We start from the raw sequence: 22,853 nt of genomic DNA on the forward strand, positions 1-22,853 counted from the left end.
TTCTTTTGCCCACAATACCGAATATCTCGCATCTCCTAACATTCAAAATATTTTAGCGGAACAGTACAGAAGCACATAGGAGGAACAGCAAATGCGCACAGGTGGCAAAAAAATGGCACAATTGCTGCTAGAAAAGGAGACTTCACGTGGTCCAATCAGGTACCTTGTTCATTTATGACACCCCACCGAGGAATATGCACCATGTGTACAATGAGTTCAGATAATAGACAGCAAGTTAAGAACCAGGGGTGCATGTAGCCAGCGGGCGCTCCGAAGCTGACTAGGCTCATAAAATGTCTACATGAGTTTGAGAAAAACGTATGTACATACTTTATTCGCTTTTTAATTTGCCCTGGCAAAATACCGCAAAAAGAACACAGTAAAAAAAAAAGTTGCCAGGCGCAACGTAACTGACCAGCACAGCTGTTGAAATTTCCTTAAATTTCTCTTTGCTCATTTCAGTCTATCCTCAGCCAAACAATCCATTTAGTTCTGCACCCACTGCAGCACTGCAACAGTGCCTTGACATTTTAGCCAGGGGTGACATTCTCGTCAATGGCATGAAGATACTGATGGAGAGGTCACTACTGGTTACGTATTGCCCGTCTATACACATACAGTCGAGTCCACTTATAACGACACCGTTTATAACAATATATCGAATATAACGATGAACCGCTATGGCACCGTACACTTTCGTATTCTTTCTATGGTGAAATAAACCGCTTATTACAATGCTCCAGTGCCCCGATATCGGATATAACGATTGAATCCGGTGATATTGTGCACCAAAAGTGCAACAGTGACGTGGTTGCGCAGCCTACTCAGGTAGTGTCTTCGTAGGAGGCCCAATGCGTGACACAGTCCCTCAGGGACTTCCGTTTCCGCCAAGCACATTTACCTCAGCTAGGTGAAGCACCTATAGATGCTCTTGGAAAAGATTTGCGCTAGCTTCACATACGGCAAACAAAGGTGACCGACTGTGGCTTCTTTTCCGCAAATTAGTAGTAGTAGTACCACCTTGCTGGCATGCGAATAAAATGTTCTGAGCTCTGTTCCATCTTGTTATTTTGCCACTCGCTTATAACAATTACTGGTTATAACGATGGGATTTCTATGACATTTGGATATTGTTATAAGTGGACTGGACTGTATTTGCATCTGCCCACTGCCCGTAGCAAACACAAATAGAGCCTGGTGACCTAGCATTATGCAGAGTTCACATGATGACAGACACACCAGTTATGGGCAGAGAAATGTAGGCTGCACCATTTGCACCAGCGAATTAACACTAGGGCTCTTCAATTTCCAGTCTTGGACTTGCTGCGGACAGTCCGCAAGTAGTAGTCCGAAAATTCCCCACTCTACAGGGATGCATGTGAAAGAAAAACAAAAACAAAGCCCCTTTCTTAACAGAAACAGGGTTAAAAGCGATGCTTTCTCCCATGCAAACTGAGTCAAAGCCAACGTCTAAAATACAAACTACTTCGACCGTGTTGGAATGGCGCGGTTATATATGGTCTCCTCGATTTGCCTACACTTTCTGCACCAGTTGAGGCGGTGCAGCACTCACGCACTCGATTTGCCAGTGCAGCTATCCCCACCTGCACATCGGCCCTCGATTTGACGCTGTGCTGCACGAGTTCTTCTACACTTCTGCACTAGCCTCTGTACAAGTTCTCGTTTCATGCACGGTGCAGTGGGCTTTGGCGCCTTTTTGGTGCGCATCGTAGCAGACGGCTCCAGCATGATACTTGCGTCGGTAAACGGAGTAGAAACGACAGCGTTTCCCGTTTTAGACGAGAATGGTCATCTCGTGCAACAAGATAGTGCATAGTGCACAAAGTGCAGCCAAATTAAGGAGACAATAGACATTGGCTTCATAACACAAGTGACCCAGGTTTGGTTTCGACCACAGGAAACATTTTTTTCCTTGAGGTGCTTGACGTGCCTTCGCTATCATCACCGTTTTGTGAAACCCACTGCGTAAAGTTAGCTTTCCTGCAGTGTGTTTTGGCGACGGACGCCACCAATGAGGCATAGAAAGCTTTGTTTTAAAACGAATGCTGGACTGCTCCTTGGGGAATCCACAGTGAGTCCGAGATTGTAAAAGAGCCCCATTGTTGGCTTTGACTTAAACTTGGCGTTCACTCAAGGGTTGGCTCTGCCCACGGAGTAAGGAACAAGACATGAGAAAATTTGCTTCCTGAGGTGGCAAAAAAACCTCACAAGCACTTGGCACAGACTAGGTTAGCAGCATCTCATGCAGGAGAAGATAGTGTGTGGACACCCGGATCAACATTCCACAGCACAGCATCTCATCCATCAGGTGCCGCTATCACCTCCTTCACTGTTGCAGATGCGAGAAGCTTTGTAGTTGGCAATAGTATTCACTGTGACGAGCGTTTTGTAAAAAATGTTCCACTTCCTAAATTTATCTTCACTTTGTGGCTCCGCCACAGCGCTAATTTTGCCCATGGACAACAGACACAGAAAGGAACCACTAACAGCATCGCTGTAAAATAAACACTGGCCACAAGAGACACATTCTTAGTGTGCTTGCCGAGAAAATAAATCATCCCAGGAGCAAACATTGTGGTGCATGCCCTAGTTCCTTTTCTACATGTTTTTTTGCCATGCAACAACAACAAAAACAACATAGTCAACAGCAACAACTAGGCCGCTAGTTGTTTACAACAGGGGCGGTATTCTTGTAACTGTCCCTTTTGAAAACGTCTCTTTTGCGTCCCTTTCATCGTGACGTACCTCCGGTTAAGCAGTGGACGTTGACAGCATGAAAAAAAGGTTGGCAGTAGGTTTGCCGCCCTTGTGTTACGTCACTTCCGGTTGTTTGCTTTTAGCCAATCAGGGCTCGCCAAAAGGGACACTTTTGAAAGGGATGCAAAAGGAACAAAACTCGAGAATACCGCCCCAGAGCAGACAGCACCTCGACAAAAAAAAAACGTGGCAAGCGAGACTATGTACAGCAACCTGCGATCGTCCGCGTTCCTTTAAATGCACCAACAATGTTTTTAATGATAACAAGAAAGTGGATCCCTCGCAACGTCGACAACAACTGCCTCCCACTTAAAGGCCAACTGCACTCAAATTTCACATCGACCAAATTTATTTTTGATGCGTAGTAAGTACCCCCAAATCAGCTGGGACACGAGCGGCAGCCTCGTGAAACGCCTCGTTAATCAGTCAGAAGCGTTTAAAAAAAAGCTCCGCCGCAGAGCACGCTGCACCTGACGGCAGATCACGTAAACAGCCATGATGCACCTGTAGCGTTCCAGCCAACGGGGGCTTCTTCCACTGGCCAGTCACGCAGCTGGAGAACTGGTCGAGCTCTGCTGCCCCCGAGTACGCGTAGAGCTTGCGCGCAGACTTTTTCCTGAGCTGGTGACCGTCCGGTCGCTCGCTGGATGGCTGCAACATCACTGCAATGGCCGCACTCTCCTCGGTTTCGGTTTAAAAATCGCCGATTTTCTCTGGCCGCTTGCAGCGTCCACACACGTATTTCAGCTGTTGTAGTTTGCATGTTGCTTCCTTTTTAAGCAGACTATTTGAAAATAGGGTTTTGAAGATGTGAAAATTTTGAGTGCAGTTGGCCTTTAAAGGGCGACAAGGGCGAAACGGCGAGACGAGGAAGGTGTGGGACCAGAAGGCAGCGTGTGCAACAGCAGAGCTCTCTTTTTAATCTGTGGAGAAGGCGCCTGGCGAGTACAAAAATAACGCAACCTGCTCAGACTGCAGCGGTGGCAACGGGGGGATCGCACGGGGACCCCAATTGAAAAGAATGACGAGAACCTAGTATTTACAAGCCATGTACAAGAGAGAGGGGAGGGGACGACGACGACGAGGCATTGAGCAATTGCAGGAGCGGCACCGGCGCTGCTGCTTCAGAACTCGAACCGGCTGCTGGGCACTGACCGGGGCGCCCCGTGGCTCTTCATGTGGGCGTTGCGGCTCTTCACTTTGGCAAACACCCTGCACACACAGGCACCACAAACACCCGCAGGTGAAGCCCAGAAGCTGACGTTCACAGGAACTTACCCTCAGGTACCTTACATAAGTACCTACGGATACTTGCTCACAAATGCGTACTATGTGCAGTCATGGAAAAATGAAATGTAAACACGAAAATATGAACCGGAACACACAAAATCGAAAAATTCTGTTCGTGGAGGTGCAACAATACAACAATGACGGCTATTGTTGTATTAGGAAAGTCGCGTTTTCCAACTTTGTTGCTGTGATTAAGCCACACATCCATTTGGCTTGGATGGAAATAAATCGCGCTATTTGTGTGTTCTGGTTCATATTTGCATACTTGCATTTCATCTGCCCATGACTGTACCGCATTTTTGCGCGTATAACCTGCACCAAAAATGTGAAAATTTCAGCGGCAAAGTAGGGGTGCAGATAATACGCGGGGTTTTTCCTGTAGTACAGCTTCCTGGCACTGCGCGTTGTTCCGTGAAGCTCCTACGCAGTAGCACTGACTCAACCTTCCATGGCAGCGATTGTGCAAAACATACAAGGACAAGGAAGGAAAACAAGGACGAGCGCACTCGAACTACTGAATTTCATTAGTGAATTGTGACTTTTGCTTTGCAGTCAGTGTACTCTACTAGCTAAATATCTGCTTTTTCTCTCTACATAGTATGTGATGTGTTGCTTGAGAAGTAGCTTTGGTGCAGCCTTTCCTGTATCAAATGTGCGGGCAGTACGCGAGGATTTCTTTTTTCTTTTCTGGTGGGCTGCAAGTGGGGGTGCGGCTTATATGCAGGGGTGGGTTATACGTGCGAAAATACAGTACTTACTCGCAAGCACGTAGCACTCGTAAGTGCATACTCACGAGTACACCCCTGCGGAGGGTTGCACATACCCACCATCATAGGCGAGGCACACTCTCACTCACTCGCGAGCACATAGTGCTCATGCGTACTCCTCTACTCCTTTGCAAGTGGATGCTCATGAGTCCATAATGCTCATGAGCAGAGGCTTCGGAAGTGTTTCGAAGGTAAGGTGTGCTAGATACAATTGATGATGATGACACTTTTAAGGCTTCATGATGCTGGTAATTATTTAACGCTTAAAAACAGTATTTGGTCAGTTCCATTTTCTGGCTGCTCAGATTTTATGCGCACCAACCTTTTGACATTTCGCATTTTGTGGTTCTGGAAACCAGAGTGCATCTGGTCTGGCGCCCGAATTGTTTTTCTACACAGGCAGGTCACTTGTTTTCACAGAGACTTAAAAGAAGTCACCTTTTCCAAGTCAATCTTTAATCAAACACCGTTTCTTTTATAAAGAAGGGTTTAAAAACCCTTCTTGAGTACGCACTCAAAAAGAGTTACACATACCCGCAATCAAAGGTCAGTGCACCTATGAGTGAATTCGTGTCATCTCAACAGTATGTACCGTATTTATTCGATTATAAGGCAGTCACGATTATAACAGTTTGGAGAGTAAAAAATATCGCCATATATATGTACTGAGCTTCGAATACAAGGCGGGGTATGACTTGAGACTTCGGATTTTTGAAAAACCTCATGTTATATTCGAATAAATATGGTAGTACTTTTGCATAATACATATGTACTCACAAGTTGCTACAAGATCAAAAGAGCTATCCCAGCACCCTTGATAAGCTTGAGTAAAAATTAAACATCTAGACTACAGCAATTATATTTTTTATGTCTGACGTTTTTCTAATGCCCCTCAAGGCTACAACTCTGCAATAGCCATACTTTCATGGAATAAAAAATCATGGCCAAACAGTTCTCAATTAAACAAAACGATGGCAGTTTAGGTCAACTACCTTGTTAACTAAAAGCTGCACCCCACATGCAAAGCTCAGAGTCTGCTGAAAGCACAAAGCAAATGCCAGCTCCTTCAAACATTCCCTGGTCATCCGGTTTTGTGCCCTCTTTTCCAATCTGTGTCATTTTCCCGCATTTTCCATTTCCGAATGTTCTCTCGATCCCTCCGCAGTCTCTCTCACGATGCGTTGACTTACTCAAAACACTAAACTCTAATAGACACCCTAAAACTCTAAAACACACATTTCCACTTCCTCTGGAGTTGTTTGGCTCCTTCACAAGACGCAACATCCACTACAAAGTTATTCAGTGATATGAAAACTCCCTAAAAACTGAGTGCTCAACCTCACCCCATTGGGGGGAGGGGGAGGGTGGGGGGGGGGGGGATATCAGTCACGCGGGCAATTGCAACACTTGACTTGACCTTGGAACTCCATGTTGCGGAGTAAAGAGCAGCAGAGACGTCATGTATGGATGATGGTAACTATCATCAGTTAGTAATCATTGAATCATATCTGCCGATTTTCATAAATAGCGGAGATGTGCGGCGTCAACTCCGAAAACCGCTCTAGGATGCGAGAAGTAACACCGACTCACCTGCCACAAAGCCTACAGGGGAACTCCTGCGGCGGCTCGCAGGGTTGCACCGGTTCCGAGGGCACCGTCGGCTTGGCTACGGCTGGGGCTACGGCTGGGAGGGCGGGGCTACTGGCCGAGGCATCTTCCAGGTCGTCGTCCTCCGGCGCCGCCTGGTCCAGCTCGCGCCGCCGCCGCAGAATCCGCAACCGCCGGTACTCCTCGGGTGCCACTTTCTTCCACACGTAGTAAAACTCCACACACTGCTGTACACACTTGGTGCCAACCTGCGCACGCGACAAAGTGGTTTGTTGTTGCCACGAAGTGTGACTGTCTCGGAGAAGAGACAATTGCAGAAAATCAAGCTGCAACCTACCTTTCCGGAACTACGATTCCAGAAAGTTAAATTCAAGGAGTACTACTGTGTTTACTCGCTTCAGGAACCCGCTTTTTTTTTTCTTTAGAAAATCTGGCATGAATTTGTGGGGAGGGTTCATTATTCAGATAAAAACTGCAACAAATTTTAAAAGTTGAAATTTCATACGATAAAGATGCTAGAATAACCGCTATCAAAAACATTACCCTTCCAGTAAAAACACGTAGTAATTATGCAACCAAATTTCTTTTTTATTCACATGCTAGTGGCACCCTACTTGCCATCGTCCCCCTAATCGTCATATGGAGCTGCCCTCCTCACTGAAGTCACTTGTGGCTTCACGTTTGCCGTCGGCCCACGGCACATCGTCTTCCATGCTGTCAAAGCATTCCAAAACTTCTTTTTCCACACCCGAAAACTTCCCTTCTTTGGACTCACGAAACACACGGTGATCCCTGTTCATCACCCAAACCTCTTGTTTTCACCAGTAGTATACACACACTGGGTCAACACTGAAGTGCCGCCCAGCCGCGCGGTTTCCATGTGCATCAACGCATGCTCTACCAGCTTCAGTGTTAAAACCGGCTGTGCAGCTCATGTACTGGCCCATCGTACGCCGCACACCAGGAGCACAAAAAATTTTTAGAACAACAAAACAATGGAGTGTAAGGGCGAAGCCATAGAACAGCACAGAGCAGGGAAGGAGTGCGGAGTAAGTTTGGTGCTTTGTTCACACGCCGAGTGCTTTCATGGCACTATGCGCCAGAAGGTTTGCTTTGGGTTCAGCAGGTGGCACTCCACAAGTGCACAATTTTTAAACTGCGCGCTTGTATTCACGCTCACGTCTCCCGCTACTGTTGAAATTTTTCTCTTTTTGTTAGAATGCGTTTTTAGCGTTTCTGCCCGTACTGTGGCGCTATATCAAGTTACTGCGATCGCTGATGGCATCAGCAACCATGCCAAAATAAAAACATACTGAACAGTACCTTTTGTATGCCTGCTGCATTTTTATGCACGGTAACAAGAAAGTAAATTCTCAAGAAAAAAGTGTGTGTGTGTGTGTGAGGGGAGGGGGGGGGGGGGGGGGTTCACTACGCGAGTGGGTGCATTACGCAAGTAAACACGGTATCAGGAGTTACTGCTATTTTTGTTCGATGTAAACAAAATTTTTGTCATAAATTATTATCGTAAATATACCGTGTTAAGAAACAGTTCAATATACAGGGTAATTTGATGCAGACAGGTTTGATACAGCCAGGTTCGACAGTATTTTGACCGTGACACGAGTCGCTTCTGTGACTTTTTTGCACTTAGTTTGCTCATAAACTACTGCAGTCACAACGAACAAATTACGCGAGAAAAAGTACATGACGTAACGCGCCGAGTGCAATCTCCTTTCAAAGCGCAGGCGTGCGTTGACATCTGGCTTCGTCCCTTCACCGGAGTGATACACCACATGGGCTAAACTTGTACCCGAGTATAGAGTTGCTACAGCCATCAATTCCTACAACCACTAGATCTGCTGCAGCCGTTGGTTGCTAAAACTACAACGACCCGCTACAGTAGCAACAACTACTCAGAGTCGCCCCTTCCAGGTTCACAGGGCATTTTTTCCCTGATCATCATCATCACCAGCCAATCTACGCACACTGCAGGGCACAGGCCTCTCCCATTGACCACCAATTATGCCGGTCCTGTGCTAACTGCGACCAATTTATCCCCGCAAACTGCTTGATCTCATCTGCCCATCTAACTTTCTGCCGCCCCTTGCCACGCTCTGCCTTCTCTAGGGATCCACTCTGTTACCCTTAATGACCAACGGGTATCTTGCCTTCACATTACATGCCCTGCCCACGTCCATCTCTTCTTCTTAATCTCTACTAATATGTCTTAAGCACGCGTTTGTTCTGTGACCCACTCCGCTCTCTTCTTGTCCTTTAATGTTACACCTATCATCTTCCGTTCCATTGCTCGCTGAGTCGTCCTCAATTTAAGTTGGACCCTCAGTGAGCCTCCAAGTTTCTGCCCCGTAGGCGAGTACCGGTAAGATGCAGCTGTCTTGCACTTTCTTCTTCAGGGACAATGGTAGGCTGCCATTCATCATCTGAGAATGCCTGCCAACTGCACTCCACCCCATTCTTATCTTTCCGATTATCTCTGCCATGGTTGGGATCCGGCGTAACAACCTGGCCTAAACACAACTTTTCCCTGGTACAGGGGTGAGACAGCCCAAACAGATTTGGGAGCAGTTTTCGGAGCAGCAAAATTCCGATTTTGGAGCAGAAGAATCTTGATTTGGAGCAGTTAGGGACATTTAATACATCGTCTTGTGAGCTTAAAAAAATCATTATTTCAGCAATTTTCAGGGTCAAGTGCACATTTCAATCAGTTTTGAATACACAGAACCCTCAAACAGCCTTACCTGAAAGAGTTTTTAAGAGTATCACAAAGTACTAACTGCACTACCTTTTTCCTAACTGGTGATATTGTGTTGCGCCTGCACGCAACACTGACAACAAAGCTGCCGTTAACATTAGAGAGTTTTGCAGTCCGTCTGTTCTGTTGGTTACTTTGTTACCGGGTTGACCGGATCGGTCTGCGCCTGCGCGCGCGGAAGGGCGAGGAGGCGCGGGCAACTAATTCCCCTACGGCTATGAATGCCCAAGTGCCCAGACGAGTCCCGGGGAGCACGGTAACTACGTACACGACGGAACAGACGGACTGCTAAAACTCGTATCAAATTTAAGGGCTCCGCAATTGTGGCGATTTTTTTTTTTGCTGTTTTAATGCTGAAATTATTGTTTTTGTAATCCCAGGCTGTGTTGTACGAACGACTGTAGTCACGGCAACAGTTGAGCAGCTTCGAGCTAACGGTCGCATAGCCCAACCAGCCTACCCGTTTCAGTCCCCGGGGCGCAGGTTTACCCTATGGTCATTTGAGTAGCGTTAATGTTTAGCCACCTAGATTTTGGCATTAAATTTCACTTTGCATACATCAAGTGTTACAGTCGCGTTCTATGGCAACCGTGTAGTCCTGCACCTATTGGGCGCTGCCTGAACAGGTCGCGGCGCCGCAGCACAGCCCGCAACTTTCGTGTCGACCGTCCATCCCCGAGGCTCGCAATCGCGCTTCGAAGCACAGCAACACCTCAACACTTTACAACAGCACAACAAGCCAAAAAATTCACTTCACGAACCCGATTATAGACGCGCGCACCGCGTTTCGCACTCAAGGACAAACCACGCCGAAGTCGTAGGCCCCACATTTCAATGAACTTTTTTTCGAGCCGCCCAACTTCCCGTAAACCGGCACCAATCTCAAACCATATCCTTGCGTTAACGTCACTGTTCAGAGCCACAACAGATAGAATGAATAGACTGGAACTCAGCTGATAGCGTAAAATAAACCAGGGAAAATATCGGCGATACGCACTGAGCGCGTTGGTAGCAGCCAGATCAGGCGGCGGCCATGTTTGTTGCCACAGCGATGCCTAATCGAGAAGGCCGTTTCAGCGAACCCGGACGGAAAGCGAATCGAGTTTTAGAAGCTATCGCTTGCTTCGTTTCAGTCTTTCTATTTGTGCCATTTCTGTGTTTGCAATTGACCGACGATAAAAGCGGTGACCGGGATGCGGGAGGCTTTTGTCCCCGCCGAAACTGACATGAGCATCAAAATCCGTGCCGTTGAGGCTCTTCTGGAGCAGTTTGGCGCAATTTTCGCCATTTTCGTGCTTTTGGAGCAGCTTGGCGCAGGAAAATGGAATTGTATCAGAAAGGCGCAATATGCGCAGCTGTCTCACCCCTGCTGGTATAGGCCCCATATTCCCCATTAGGCACAGTTTTAACACGAAAGTGTTTCATTCCGGGATTTACGAAGATTTCACTTATGTCATATCCGTCACGGAAACGACGCCAGTACAACGAAGCAAGCAGCCTGTAAAGGGTGCACCCCTGCACACAGGGTCTTCTTGCGGGGAAGCCACTTTTAGTACTAAAGAGTACGTTCAGAATTCTTCGTTTTCGGGTTTTATATTTTAACATGAAAGTGTTTTATGCCGGGATACACTAAGATTTCACTGACGTCATATCTGTCACGGGAATGACGCCAGTGCACGTTTGCCGAGTGACCCGCCAGCAGGACGTCGCTCGCCAAGCACACCCACAAGACAGCCGCCGACCCGCAAATCACACTCAGCTGCAGATTTTGTTGCACATTTCACTTTCATGTTTGACTGATTCCTATGACAGAGGAATCAACCACAGTTTTATTCTCCCCTTCCCCTCCCTACCTTGGCAGCCACATGAAGGAAGTCCTTGTCGAAGGTGGCCAGACCCTCTTGGAAGCGCTCCACTTCTTCACGACTCCACCGGTGGCACTCAGGGTAGCGGTACGTCAGCAGGGGGTGGCCGCCGGGAAGACGCGGCTCCCTCTCCATCAGCCTCAGCGTCGCCTCCTAGGGAGAGGGAGACCCCGTCTTGCACTGTTGGACCAGTCCCTCTTTCCCTCTACTGGACCCACAAAGAAGCATGCGGTCAGAAACTGCCGAACCGCTCATGCCAGGGCTGACATCAACAACTTGCGTGAGCCTTCAATGAGTACTGATGTTGCCGGTCGAACAAAGAAACAATCACCAGAACTACTCGAAAAGATAAACGCACAGTCTTTGTCGAGTTTATAGGCCATGCCAAGTGGTAATCCGGAAAAAGATTAAATGTACAGTCTTTGCAAAAGTTTCTGGGCCATGCCAAAATTAAACCAAAAAAGATAAATGAACCGTATGAACAAAGAATTCTAAACAAAAGCGTACCATGGTGAAAGCACCTTTGTTCCTTGTTGCCATAAAACGATTCAGTCACACTTCAGCGTTGAGCTTTTGCTTTGAAATCAACTATGGCCAAACACATTTGGCATGGTATAGAAAAAGTTTGACAAAGACTGTACCTGGCACCCTCATTCAAATGAAGTCGTATGTTTACAAACAAACAAGCATTGTTGCTTTCTAATAACTTCAATGACAAGAAAAAAAGCATCCTGGTCTGCAGCAGATTCTGCTGAATTGGACCTGATATTTCGCAAACTGTGAGAAAAAACACAATATAACACAAAGACAGAGGAGACAACCTTTTCATCTTCTGTGCCTGCCTTTATTTTTTTCTTGAAAGTTTGAGTTGGAGCTATTGTCACCACACCCGGAACTTAATATACACAACCAAACTTTCAGTACACCGAAGCTGCCACTTTTCTGAATAAGCGATGCCCAAAACAAGTCCAAACAACTCGTTTGGGCCGGAACTGATACATTGCCTGACCGCATCAGCACTCAAAGATTAAAAATATTGCAAATGCACACAGACGTGTATTTCAATAGCAGCGGAGCAAGCACGCCACCTTGCGGCACACACTTGCCTGCAGGTTCCCTTGGCACAATGCCAGCACATGGAAGGCATACTCTCGATTCCGTCCCCCACCAGGTATTGCCGCGCAGCAGGACAGCTCCAGGTAATTCTCCACTGTGACGAGATAACAGAGGCAACCAACGATTTCCCAACAAAGTTAGCAACAATGTTTCACGGCAATGTTTTCACAACACGGTCTCAGATTTCAACTGGGCGATAGGCCGCACTGGATGACGTTAGGCCTAGCAGGCTTCACTGACGAACACCAAACGTCATGCACATGAACAATTCTTACACTTTCTAGATGTTACAAGAGGTATGACTACTAAGCTTACCCAGCAGAAAGAATTTCCCATGGCCTCATGCACAGTCGTGAAATACCTTGGGCCACTATGCAGGATTGAAATTAAAGCGTACAACATTACACCACTTGCCTCACCCAGACCTGCCCAAAATAACAGTTCAATGGAAACGGGTAGGTTGTCACTTCGGAGTCAAGAGTTACCCTGTTCCACAAACAATGCTATGATGCCAAAACGGACTCTGTGGGCCGCTGCCAAGACGCACGAGCGATTTTCCAAGTGTGCTCCTTTTAGGGAAGAGCGCCACGCTAGAGCTGCAGCCTGCTTGCATACTTAAACTATAACATTTATCTTTCTACCACAACTCCGAACCCATAAAGAGAATGGTGACTGGGTTTAGCGGAAAACCCACAAATTTCAGCTGCCTCTTTGTATATAGACATGATCTGGTAAACTGATGTCAACAAGCATAAACCTGGTAACAGAAAGAACAGAGGATTATTAGGGGCAAAGCCCCTTAGGGTCTGGGGCTGTTGGCGTCTCCTGTCGTCGTCGTAATCATCGTCTCATGTAGACACGGTACTAAAACACCGGGAAAGTCGTTTACACCGCACGCTAAAACATAACGTGTACTAAAATGACACCGGGACACTCGCTTACGCCTCGCGCTGGAGTGCGTAGTGCTTCAAAGACAAGAAACTTTTACGGCAAAGCTGCCCCCTAACAGTTTCATCTCCGTTGGCAAAAACGCCAAAGCGCCAAGAATACTTATACGCTGCATGCTTCACCCATCACCAGGTTTCACGTTAGTGGAGATGGCCCAGGATTTTTGCTTTTGTCCTCTTTTTTTTTTCTTTGCGGCATCACACTAAACTTTGAAGCTCATACACAAGATGACATTTTTCTTGGAACAAGTCACAACTTATGTATCCAGCTACTGCAAACCAGCAGTCGTGTTCACATGAACCCTTCATAAGCTGATAGGCAAAAAGTAACACAGCAGTGAATTGACTTAGCCACGCTCAGACAGCCACGATGCAAAGCCTTTCCCCCTCCCCCACTCACCATCGTCATCAGCCAGGTGGTCTCCGACTTGCGGATGCCAGACAAGGTCGGCACGGTGCTCGGCCTTTAGGGCTTCTTCGGCTGAAACACAGGCGATGGGAAGTTTCACGTTACACCATTTCTGTGCAATGGTAGAAGCACATTTTCAAGACAACCTTCCTTACCTAAAGAGGCCATGGAGACAAACTACAACCTTGTATAATTTGGAAGAACTAGCGTGTGGAAACGCACTCACCTCCATGCCAGACACAAAACGAGGTTTTTTTTACCAAAGACAAGAAATATTGAAAAAATTGGGCCCATCTCCCCGCGAGGGGGACTCGAGTAAATGCGTCGCATAGGGGGTGGGTGTATTGCGTTAACGTTTAGTGTTTGGGGAGTTGGTGGTAGTGAATGCCTTGTATCAGCAGCTTCTTGACGTAGTTTGAATGAGTCAAGGATATGAGGCGCGTTCGTAGCCTCCCATTCTGTGTCGGCTTTGTGGCGCAGTGGGTAGAGCACCATGTACATTGCGTTCCGCCCGCAGAGTCGAGGGATCGAAACCAGGCGCCGGATAGTATTTTTTTTTTTATATAGTGTAGGGGGAGGGGTGCGGACTACGACTACGGACGTCAACGCGGGTGACATCGCGAGTTACTGAAATGCTCTGCATTTAAAACTTTCAAATCGTGCACTACACGACGTCCACACTGACGCAACTGAGGGAAACAATACAGACCGGAGTTTTCAGTGAGCTAATGGCACATTAGTATTTAAGTGATACGATCAAACGGAACTAGAAGCCCCACTACCATCGTCCAGTCATGCCTCTCGCTGGTGGCTTTGGTCGTCGCCAGAAAGTGGCATGGGGAGCAGCCACTGTTTTGCAACTTTCCTTAATATACAGATACAGTGCAGACCATTTTTAACGTAACCATTTACAGTGTGGGACAAGATATAACGCGGGCTTTTGTGACCACCCGTTTGCCTCCCACAGAACTCAACACATAAGCATACCGCCTAAGATGCGGTTGGCTGAAGCACAATGCTGTTCATAGTGCGGTTTTTTGGTAGGTCCGCTGATTGGCTGGCACAGCTGGGGCATCATTTTAGGGTCGCAAGAAAGAAAAAAAAAAGACGGAATCAGCCATCTGACGCAGCGTGCACTCCCTGCTTTCCTCTAACTTCGACACACAAAAGAAAAAATAGGCGCCCTTTAGTTCGTGTGTTCCATTTGCACTCGCGTGATAACGAAAACTGCCCTTCCTTGATGCTACTCGGAAAATAGTGAGCCCCCTCCCCCCACGCAGTAAGTTGCTGCTATTAGAACGTTGTGCAGATAAGCAAACGCCCTTGCCTCCTTTTCGAACATCTGGAGATAGTGAGCTGGGATGTAGGATGCACTACCTGCACTTAGCAACCACATTCGGCATCACCAACACAACCTGGGGTAAAAAAAAATCCCACTTGCGTAGTTGTCACGCTATCCCGTGGCATCCGTTCATAGACTCTAAGAAACGCGGCCGTGCTCCCCCAAAACACAAACACAACGGAAGTGGAAGCCACGCTCACGGTCTGAAAGACCGCACTCGCGGTTTGCGAAACCCTGCAGCAGTGGCTGATGTGGGGGAAAAAAAAAAAAAACAGACGAACTAAAGACCGTGCTTCTGTTTTTAAGAGGGCTTCATTTGAGTGATGATAAACAAAGAATGACCGAAAGGTAGCTTGCGCTGTGGTTGGATTCGCGCATGTTTTGTTTACAGTGCAGTACGGTTAGCTTATATAGTGCATATTTTCGTAGCTCCCGCGACATATGTTATAAACGGTCTACACTGCAATTTTTTCGAAGTTTGTGATAAAACTGCATCACTGTTATTGGAAATAAAGCAGTCTTTTTAATGAACTGAACTTGCGTTTTGTCTTCATGGTCCCTTTAAACCCTACCGCCACAAGCTATTTCAGCTATCCAAGCAAATTGTGCCATTGGGTGTGTCGTCCAGTAACACGCTTTGTTCCGCATTTCAAGCATCATCAAACTGTGAAACAGAATCTGGCAAGTAAGATAGGAGGTTTTAAACGCCGATGGGTTAACTTTCGTGAGGTGCGAAAATTACAACTTTATAGACCGGACATCCCACAGTGAAATGGTTCGCTGAATGGCACTGAATATGATGCCAAACATGCAGATGAAAACAAGGAACTTTGACCAGCATCCGAGGCTTTCCCAATGCCTTTAACATCAAAAGCAGGCATTGCTAAGTGTTCTACACGCATCCCCTGTCACACAAGCACTCTCAATCCGGATTGTAGCCAGATTAGGAGCCGCTGCTGAATTTTAATCTTGCTTGGGAAATTTCCCTCTGATACGCTCGATGGCAACAAAAACACCTCTTTGCAAACGGCATCGGGCAACCATGTACAGCCGTAGCTGGCATCAGCCGAATTCTTAGCCGTGCCAACACCCTGTATTGTAGCAAAAAGTGTGGTGCACTGTGCTACGTCGTGTGAGCCTTTGTTTTGAATTGATGGCTAGGTTCTACCCTGTCTCTTCTTCATAAATGTCCCAACGACAACAGTACGGCAAGATACAGTAAAAACAATTGCTGCACCTGACACAACCACCAGCAAATGTGGCGACGCCACTTTTGTTATCTTGTGAGATTAATGGCGGACGCTGGTCTTAGGACGTTTTTGCTATTTTTTAACCTATGCGCTTGAGATTTACACATTGAGTGTATTTTAACATCCTGAGCACAAATATGCAGTCACTTTTCGTCTCTGGAGTGTAAGTTTAGAGCTGTGCAACTTGTTATGCCACTCCGTTTCGGGAAATATTTTCATTATCTACCCATGAAATACTCCAATAGCTTTTATCCCTTTGTGCTCTAGAAGGACCAGGGAGTGCAACTATACCACAGCAGTAATTTTAGTGTTGTTTCTGCAAACGCTGTAAACTTCATAAATGTCAGGTCATCAATTACCAATGTTTTTATAAAACTAACTGCATAAAATGTTGTGCCAGCAAAAAGAAATTGTATACTTTCGTGGTTTTATCGTACTGTTCAGTTCATAAGCTTTCGAATGAGCAAAAATGATACAAATCGAACGAGTACACCCCAAAATATTGTACCCGACAGCTGACCTTGTGGGTAAAAAATTGGTTCTGGGAAAACAGGGCACGAAGTTCGGAAACATAGACAAAAATGGTCATTTAGGCAACTTCAAAGGCAACACCTTTGTGAATATTTATGATAAAGCTATGATATTTTGCAGGAACATTCTTTGGGGCCTGTAGACTGCAAATAAAATTAATACAGAAAATTGATATTTTGGCAAATTTTTGGTCCTCAAGAAATTTGGTAAATTAACTACATGAATATTATCACAACATGTTCCTTTCAGTCAAGCTATTTGATACAGTGACGTTATTTCAGGTTGCTACCTTCCATGAAGTTGCTCAGTGGGCACACGATTATCACACCACCCCCCTCCAATAATGCTTGAAAACCTGAATTGTACTTGGAGAGCCAGAACTACTGAATCGAGTGGGATCGTGCTCAATCGCGAATGAAACTTCCCATGTAGCAGCACCCAATCTAGATCAATCGCGATTGAAAGTGCCTGCGTAACAGAGGTATCAGTGACTGAATGAAAAACTAAACTTTACAAAGAAGTGGCCTGGGCCACCCTCTACTTACAGGTACAACTCCGAGAAGTGCCTTCTTACTGCCTACACAAACGAAGGTAGAAGGAAAGTTCAAACAAAACTAAAGATTGACACACCACCACCCAACTGTGCTTTCTCAGACCCCAAAAACTAGCTAGCCACAGCGTCGGGACAATACCGACCACTTGGACAAATTCAAAAAACCTTCACTTGTCAAGAAGCGTTCAACATTAATTCTAGCACTCCCCATACGATGTGAGGTTTTGTTTTGGATGGCAACAGCGTTTGTTACGGCTAATATCGTTGGAGAACGTTACAAATCTGGAAAATGTAAGCTACATCTAGCAATCCCAACAGGAGATTTCTTTTTAAGCCAATGGGAAACTCGGGATGATTCGCCATACATTGTGTCTGCCCAACATAAACCTCATTATAAGCCTATTTACGTTCACGGCAGCACGAAGGCCTCTTCCGTGCACTTCGTTTGCTCCTGATGTAATCATCATCATCATCGTCAGCAGCTGCGCGCCCATTGCAGGCTCACCACCATGCCCATTAAACTTCTACCTTCACCTAGCCACAGCTAAAAACATCATTTATTAAGCAGAGATTGAATGCATCAGAACACAGTAGAGAACATTCCTTCCATTGGTCCCCACAAAACAGCTGACTTCAAATGCCGCAGCTGATTTTTGCGCCGGCAGCAAACAACTTCTTTTTTCCCCCCACTTGGCCGGACTACAGTACTGTGAGACACAGTTGGTTAGTTTCCCATTAGCTTTCAAAGATGAATGCTACACGGACTCACCATCCAAGGGGGGCAGCCTTGCTTGGAACTGTGGGCCCACATTGACGTGTCTGCATAAAGACAGAGAGAGAGAGCACGTCAGGCTCAGTTACAGCCGCATCGCATTGGAAGCACAATGAAGCTGAGAACACCATCAACCTCTATAGTCTTCAATCAAACATCATGATGGCATGCAATAAATAAAGGCCCAACCCGCCCGAACACCTTAATGTGTCCCCCCAAAAACAAAAAAGAGCATTTTTTGCACTACCAGGGCTTTGATGCAAGCTACCCACATTAGTGTGTCTATGAAGGACTCACCAAAACAAAAATTTATCAGAAACAAGAACATGAACTCATATAAACGCCCCTCTAGAAGTCCAATCAGGGAAGTGGAATTCGCAAGTGCAAAGCCAGCACACCTGCAGTTAACTAGCGTATTTATTCGAATATAAGGCGAGGTTTTCTTTTCAGAATCTTCAGTTTCAAAGTCATATTTTGCCTTATATTCGAAGCTCAGCATATACATACGGCAATTTTTTTTACTCTTCAAACTGCATTTCCGCCTCATAATCAAATAAATACGGTAGTGAAATGACTCCATAATCGGACACTGCTGCTACGTCCTGCTCCAGCTACGAAATCGTCGGTGCAGCAACTGTACATCACCGAAAAGGCACACCTTCGATAATACGGCTACAGCACGTGCGGCAGTCATTACGGTCTCAACGCCAGACATGCAATGACTAATTGTGAAAGTGTAGCGCAAGATTTCAGTCGCCCCTCACACCCCCTTTAACCCCAACAGCCCATTTCCAGCCACGACACATATCGCCATGTCGCGAGAGCAAATGGGATCTGCGGCTTCTTTTGGGCTGCCCAAAAGCCAAATCCAAAGCCAAATCCAACGACTGCGCCACTCACGGGAGGATGTCCGTCTCCGGCGCCAGCTCCCCCTCCTCTTCGGACAAGGGCGCTTCGCAGGGGGCTTCCAGCGGAGACTGAGGCACGACGCCCCCTCCACTCACGGGTCCATAGCCAGCACTCACCCGATCTACGCAAACGAGCGTGCAATTTCGTTGAACATACATTTGGTCATTCGAAGATGATGCAATGCTCAAGCACTGCTTGGTTTTAAAAGCCACGCATTCAGTTTTCATACTGGTAATGAACCCCATCTCACACATGGGGAGTACTGTAATCTAAAAAAAAACATCATTCAAAATAAGCAACACAGTACACGGTTTACAGTTCATGGTACAACACCCTAAGGCGCGCCCCGTGTATGCACTGTATAAAAAAAGATACGAGTTCAGCCCAGTGTTGATAGGCCAAGACTGTTGCTCAGAGTGCGAGCGTTTTTATGTGGCCACGTGCTTCTTGCTTGTATTTGAATCCATCGTGACTGTACATACGTAAGGACAGATTTTCGCTCACGCCAAACATACTCCACCTGCTAAAACAAACAACAAAGCCTTTTCTTTTTGTACACCCATCTTGCAGTCCTTTAAATGTGCAGTGCACAACACCCGCAATCTGTTTCACCCGCCACCCCGCCACAGTCCCAATGCAAGAAGAAAAGCGAGGTGACCAGTACGCACCCCTGGGCGTGACGGGTCCCGCCGACCGGGGTCCCGAGTAGACGTGCCAGAACAGCCCCGAGCCCGACCGGAGGGGGCTCAGCATCGGCGGTGGCGTGTACGGGGGAGGGGAGGCCGCCCCCACGGCGCCCTTGCAGCCCCCCGCCTCCCCACAGGGGTCCCACAGGCGGGGGGAGCGTAGCCGGCTCGGGAAGCCGATCGCATTCACGTGCGGCGGGATGTACAGGGGCTGTGCGCACACACGGGCAGGGGGAAACGGGGAAAAGAGGAGAAACCATCGTGAGTGAAGCCTAAGGAGAACTTGCTGCCGGGCGAGTTGGTGTGAACTCTACAACATGGTTGAAGCGCCACTAAGAAATGGTTTTATTTCCGTGCCAAGCAACGATATTTGTAGAAAAAGAAAGAAAGAGAAAAGAAAGATGTGCAGATGAACTGTGCACATCTTTCTTCTTTCTTTCTTGCCTTTTCTAAACATATCGTTGCACGTTATGGCAATAAAACCAGTTCTTAGTAGCACCTGTCGTGACATCTTTCTTGTGTTTGCCTATTTTTTTAGCGCTTCAACCATGTCGCAGAGTAAAGCCTAGCTGGCATGGCACAAACTCCACATGAAGAGAATGAAAGGAAAGCCCAGGAGAGGCCCGTGCACTGCAAGAGGTGTGATGGAAAACCACGCCTTTTTTCTTTAATGACGGGCGGAGGAACATAGCAACAGCACCTTTGCAAGAGTGCCAAAGGACGGTAATGAAAAACAAACAAGGGTAGGTCAATGCACCTCGAAGGGATAGTAAAATGCTTTGGTAAAAGTTCAAATTATAGGGGGCAATTGCCGTATTTTGCTGGATGACAATGTCATCAACATAGCAACACCATCTTAGAAACAGTGCCAAAGGGCCTAAATGAAGAACAGGGACAAGTTAATGCAACTTAAATGAACAGCAGTGTGCTTTTTAAGAAAATTAAGATAAGAGGCAGCAATTTGTAGCATTTAACATGCCGACTCTAATAGTAACCTATTTTATAGCAAAATGTTGGTATTTATGCAAGATAACAACAAAATCAAACAACCAGTGGCAGTACTCCCTCACTATCAGTATTTCGACTGGGCATTTTATAGATGTCCCAGATATGTTTATGCAATTTGCCACTAGAGTAGTTTACAAACTGGAGCCCATAATGGATTGCATCATCGTGCTCGGCTTAAACGAAGACATTAGTGGATGGTTCATTGCAGCAACCAGGGCTGTTCAGATCTCTCTACAAAGCTGGGCTGACTGGCAATGAACTACTAAAACCTAGATTATTTGCAACGATTTTCTAGATTAACTGTAATGGCCTTAAATGCTTTCATTTTTTCTATTCAATCTATACAACTGTAGCAACAGGCACCAGACATTCCCTGCGCTCCCTCGGAAACTGTCACACACGACTTTGCACTGGGATAGTACTATACAGACAGAGACCTCAGCCCTACAAACATTTACATCGGGCCAGAAGAACCACACAAGGTTCTCTCACCTCTGGCCGGTGTTTCCGTCGGCTCCGCAGCGGGCACGTCGGAATCGGACTTAAAAACACATCGTCATCGTCGCACTCGCCGGACCGACACGACGACACCTGAGCTTCCTCCGCACCTCCCTCCAGCGGCTTCCTCGACTCTGTAAAAACCTCTGGCGGCTGCTCCACCCGGTGAGAGTTCTCAGTTTGCACCACCGACGGCTGCTTAGCCAGCTGCAAAGTCGGACTCACAGCCGGCCGCAAGTCGGGCTTCACATCCGGCTGCGGATAGCTCTCCGGCACTTCGACGAGGGGCTCGGGTGAATCCGGCACACACACCACCTCGTTGTGGTCAAAGGTAGTTGGCGGAGGTGGAGGGGGTTGCACCATCTCTGCCACCGCCGGCGAATGTACCAGCACGCTCGGTCGCTGGGGCGAGTGGCCGTCCATGAAGCCGCACATGTCCTTGATGTCCCCCTCCTTCTCCACCTCCTCCTCCTCCTCCTCGAACGACTCGCCTATGCTGGCGAACACGTCCTCGTGCTGGTGGGGGTCGTAGGCCGACGGCAGGGCCTCGGGAGAGGCCACGAGTGAGCTTCGAGACGAGGCCACGAGCCCTTGGAGTTGCTCGAACGAGGGCAAGGGTTCGAGACCCGGGTCAGAGCCAACTCTTGCCGTGCGTCGCGGACCCAGGAGTAAGTCGGCGAGGAGTCCACCCCCGCCTCCACCTTCAAAGGCGAGGTGGTCTGAGTCGGAGTGCCTTCGGCGCTCGCTGCTGTTGCTGCTGCTGTTCGTGCTCGCCAAGGAGGGACGGGTGGGTCGCACGCCGCCCCACACGTTTAGTGGGGGAAGTGGCGTGGGTCGCCGCTGGTTGGCGACGGGCGCTGCGGCTGCCTCCTGGGGTGGCATGATGGTGATGGCTGCTGGCAGGGCAGCTGACACAGGCTCTGGGACCGGCTCGCACGTCTCCTGTACGCCCTGGAAAGAGAAATGTAACATTTTGCACAAGAAATGAGCGGTAACTGTTTGTTCATGCTGATTTGTTTTGCTTCTTTTGCTAACCCCTTTTCTCCTCTACAGCACACCTTTTGCAGCATTTTTTCAGAACGCAGCCACAGAAAAACAAAGGAAATGCATGTTAGCATGCACAATGAGTCGACTTGTACCTTTTTTTCTCCCCAAAAACTGGCGCAGCAGCAAGACCATTCCTACCTGGGGAGGGAAGAGGCCGGTGGTGGCACTGGCCGTGCTGGTGGCTGGTGGCTGGTGCAGCCGCATGTGCTGCTCCAGTTCCGACAGGCTGGACACCTTCTGGTGGCAGAGGCTGCAGCGGCTTTCCGCCAGGGGCACGGATTCCATCGTGGACACTGGCAGGCCAGCCATGCCCCGCTGCGCAGCCTCACTCAGGGAGTCCGCCTGGAAGGACACCTGCAACCAACCACCGGTCCCACAAATCGTGAGAGGACCGTCACTTGGCAAGCTGGACCGCTACGTCTCGAACTATTCCTCAAAAATGTGACAAGCACATGTCACGCTGATGTTTGGCTATCTACTCTTCCTAATGAAGGCAGCCCTGCTCCTTAAGGTGCTTTATTCTCCTTTTTGCCTAATCGTAAGGTGTTGCCCCTCTGGGTAGCGGGTTAACACTTTCGCTCTTCACGGCACTGTGATTGCCAGGATACTTACGTGTTGTGATGCACATACGGGCTCACGGCCAAATCTTTGCTTGAAGCCCAGTCTAAAGTTTCAAACTTGAAAAAAAAAATACCAATTCTAAA

At 47.5% G+C, this 22,853-nt stretch overlaps 1 protein-coding gene across 2 annotated transcripts in view; it reads right to left on the bottom strand.

Moving 5' to 3' along the window:
• Positions 1 to 306: 306 nt before the first annotated feature.
• Positions 307 to 22,853, bottom strand: part of LOC144142681 (uncharacterized) — a 39,481-nt gene continuing 16,934 nt past the window's right edge. For both annotated transcript variants that reach the window (XM_077674340.1, XM_077674341.1), the window contains 10 exons: positions 22,288 to 22,503; positions 21,097 to 22,053; positions 19,579 to 19,807; positions 18,902 to 19,031; positions 17,999 to 18,048; positions 13,545 to 13,625; positions 12,188 to 12,291; positions 11,070 to 11,234; positions 6,426 to 6,691; positions 307 to 3,990 (listed from right to left, as the gene is read on the bottom strand). In XM_077674340.1, the coding sequence (XP_077530466.1) occupies positions 3,903 to 3,990; positions 6,426 to 6,691; positions 11,070 to 11,234; positions 12,188 to 12,291; positions 13,545 to 13,625; positions 17,999 to 18,048; positions 18,902 to 19,031; positions 19,579 to 19,807; positions 21,097 to 22,053; positions 22,288 to 22,503 (2,286 nt within the window). In that variant the 3' untranslated portion in view covers positions 307 to 3,902. The remainder of the gene's footprint in view (positions 3,991 to 6,425; positions 6,692 to 11,069; positions 11,235 to 12,187; positions 12,292 to 13,544; positions 13,626 to 17,998; positions 18,049 to 18,901; positions 19,032 to 19,578; positions 19,808 to 21,096; positions 22,054 to 22,287; positions 22,504 to 22,853) is intronic.

This window comes from Haemaphysalis longicornis, unplaced genomic scaffold, assembly GCF_048455015.1.
Source record: "Haemaphysalis longicornis isolate Haplotype H1 unplaced genomic scaffold, Haemaphysalis longicornis Haplotype H1 scaffold_6, whole genome shotgun sequence".
Taxonomy (NCBI): Eukaryota; Metazoa; Arthropoda; class Arachnida; order Ixodida; family Ixodidae; genus Haemaphysalis; species Haemaphysalis longicornis.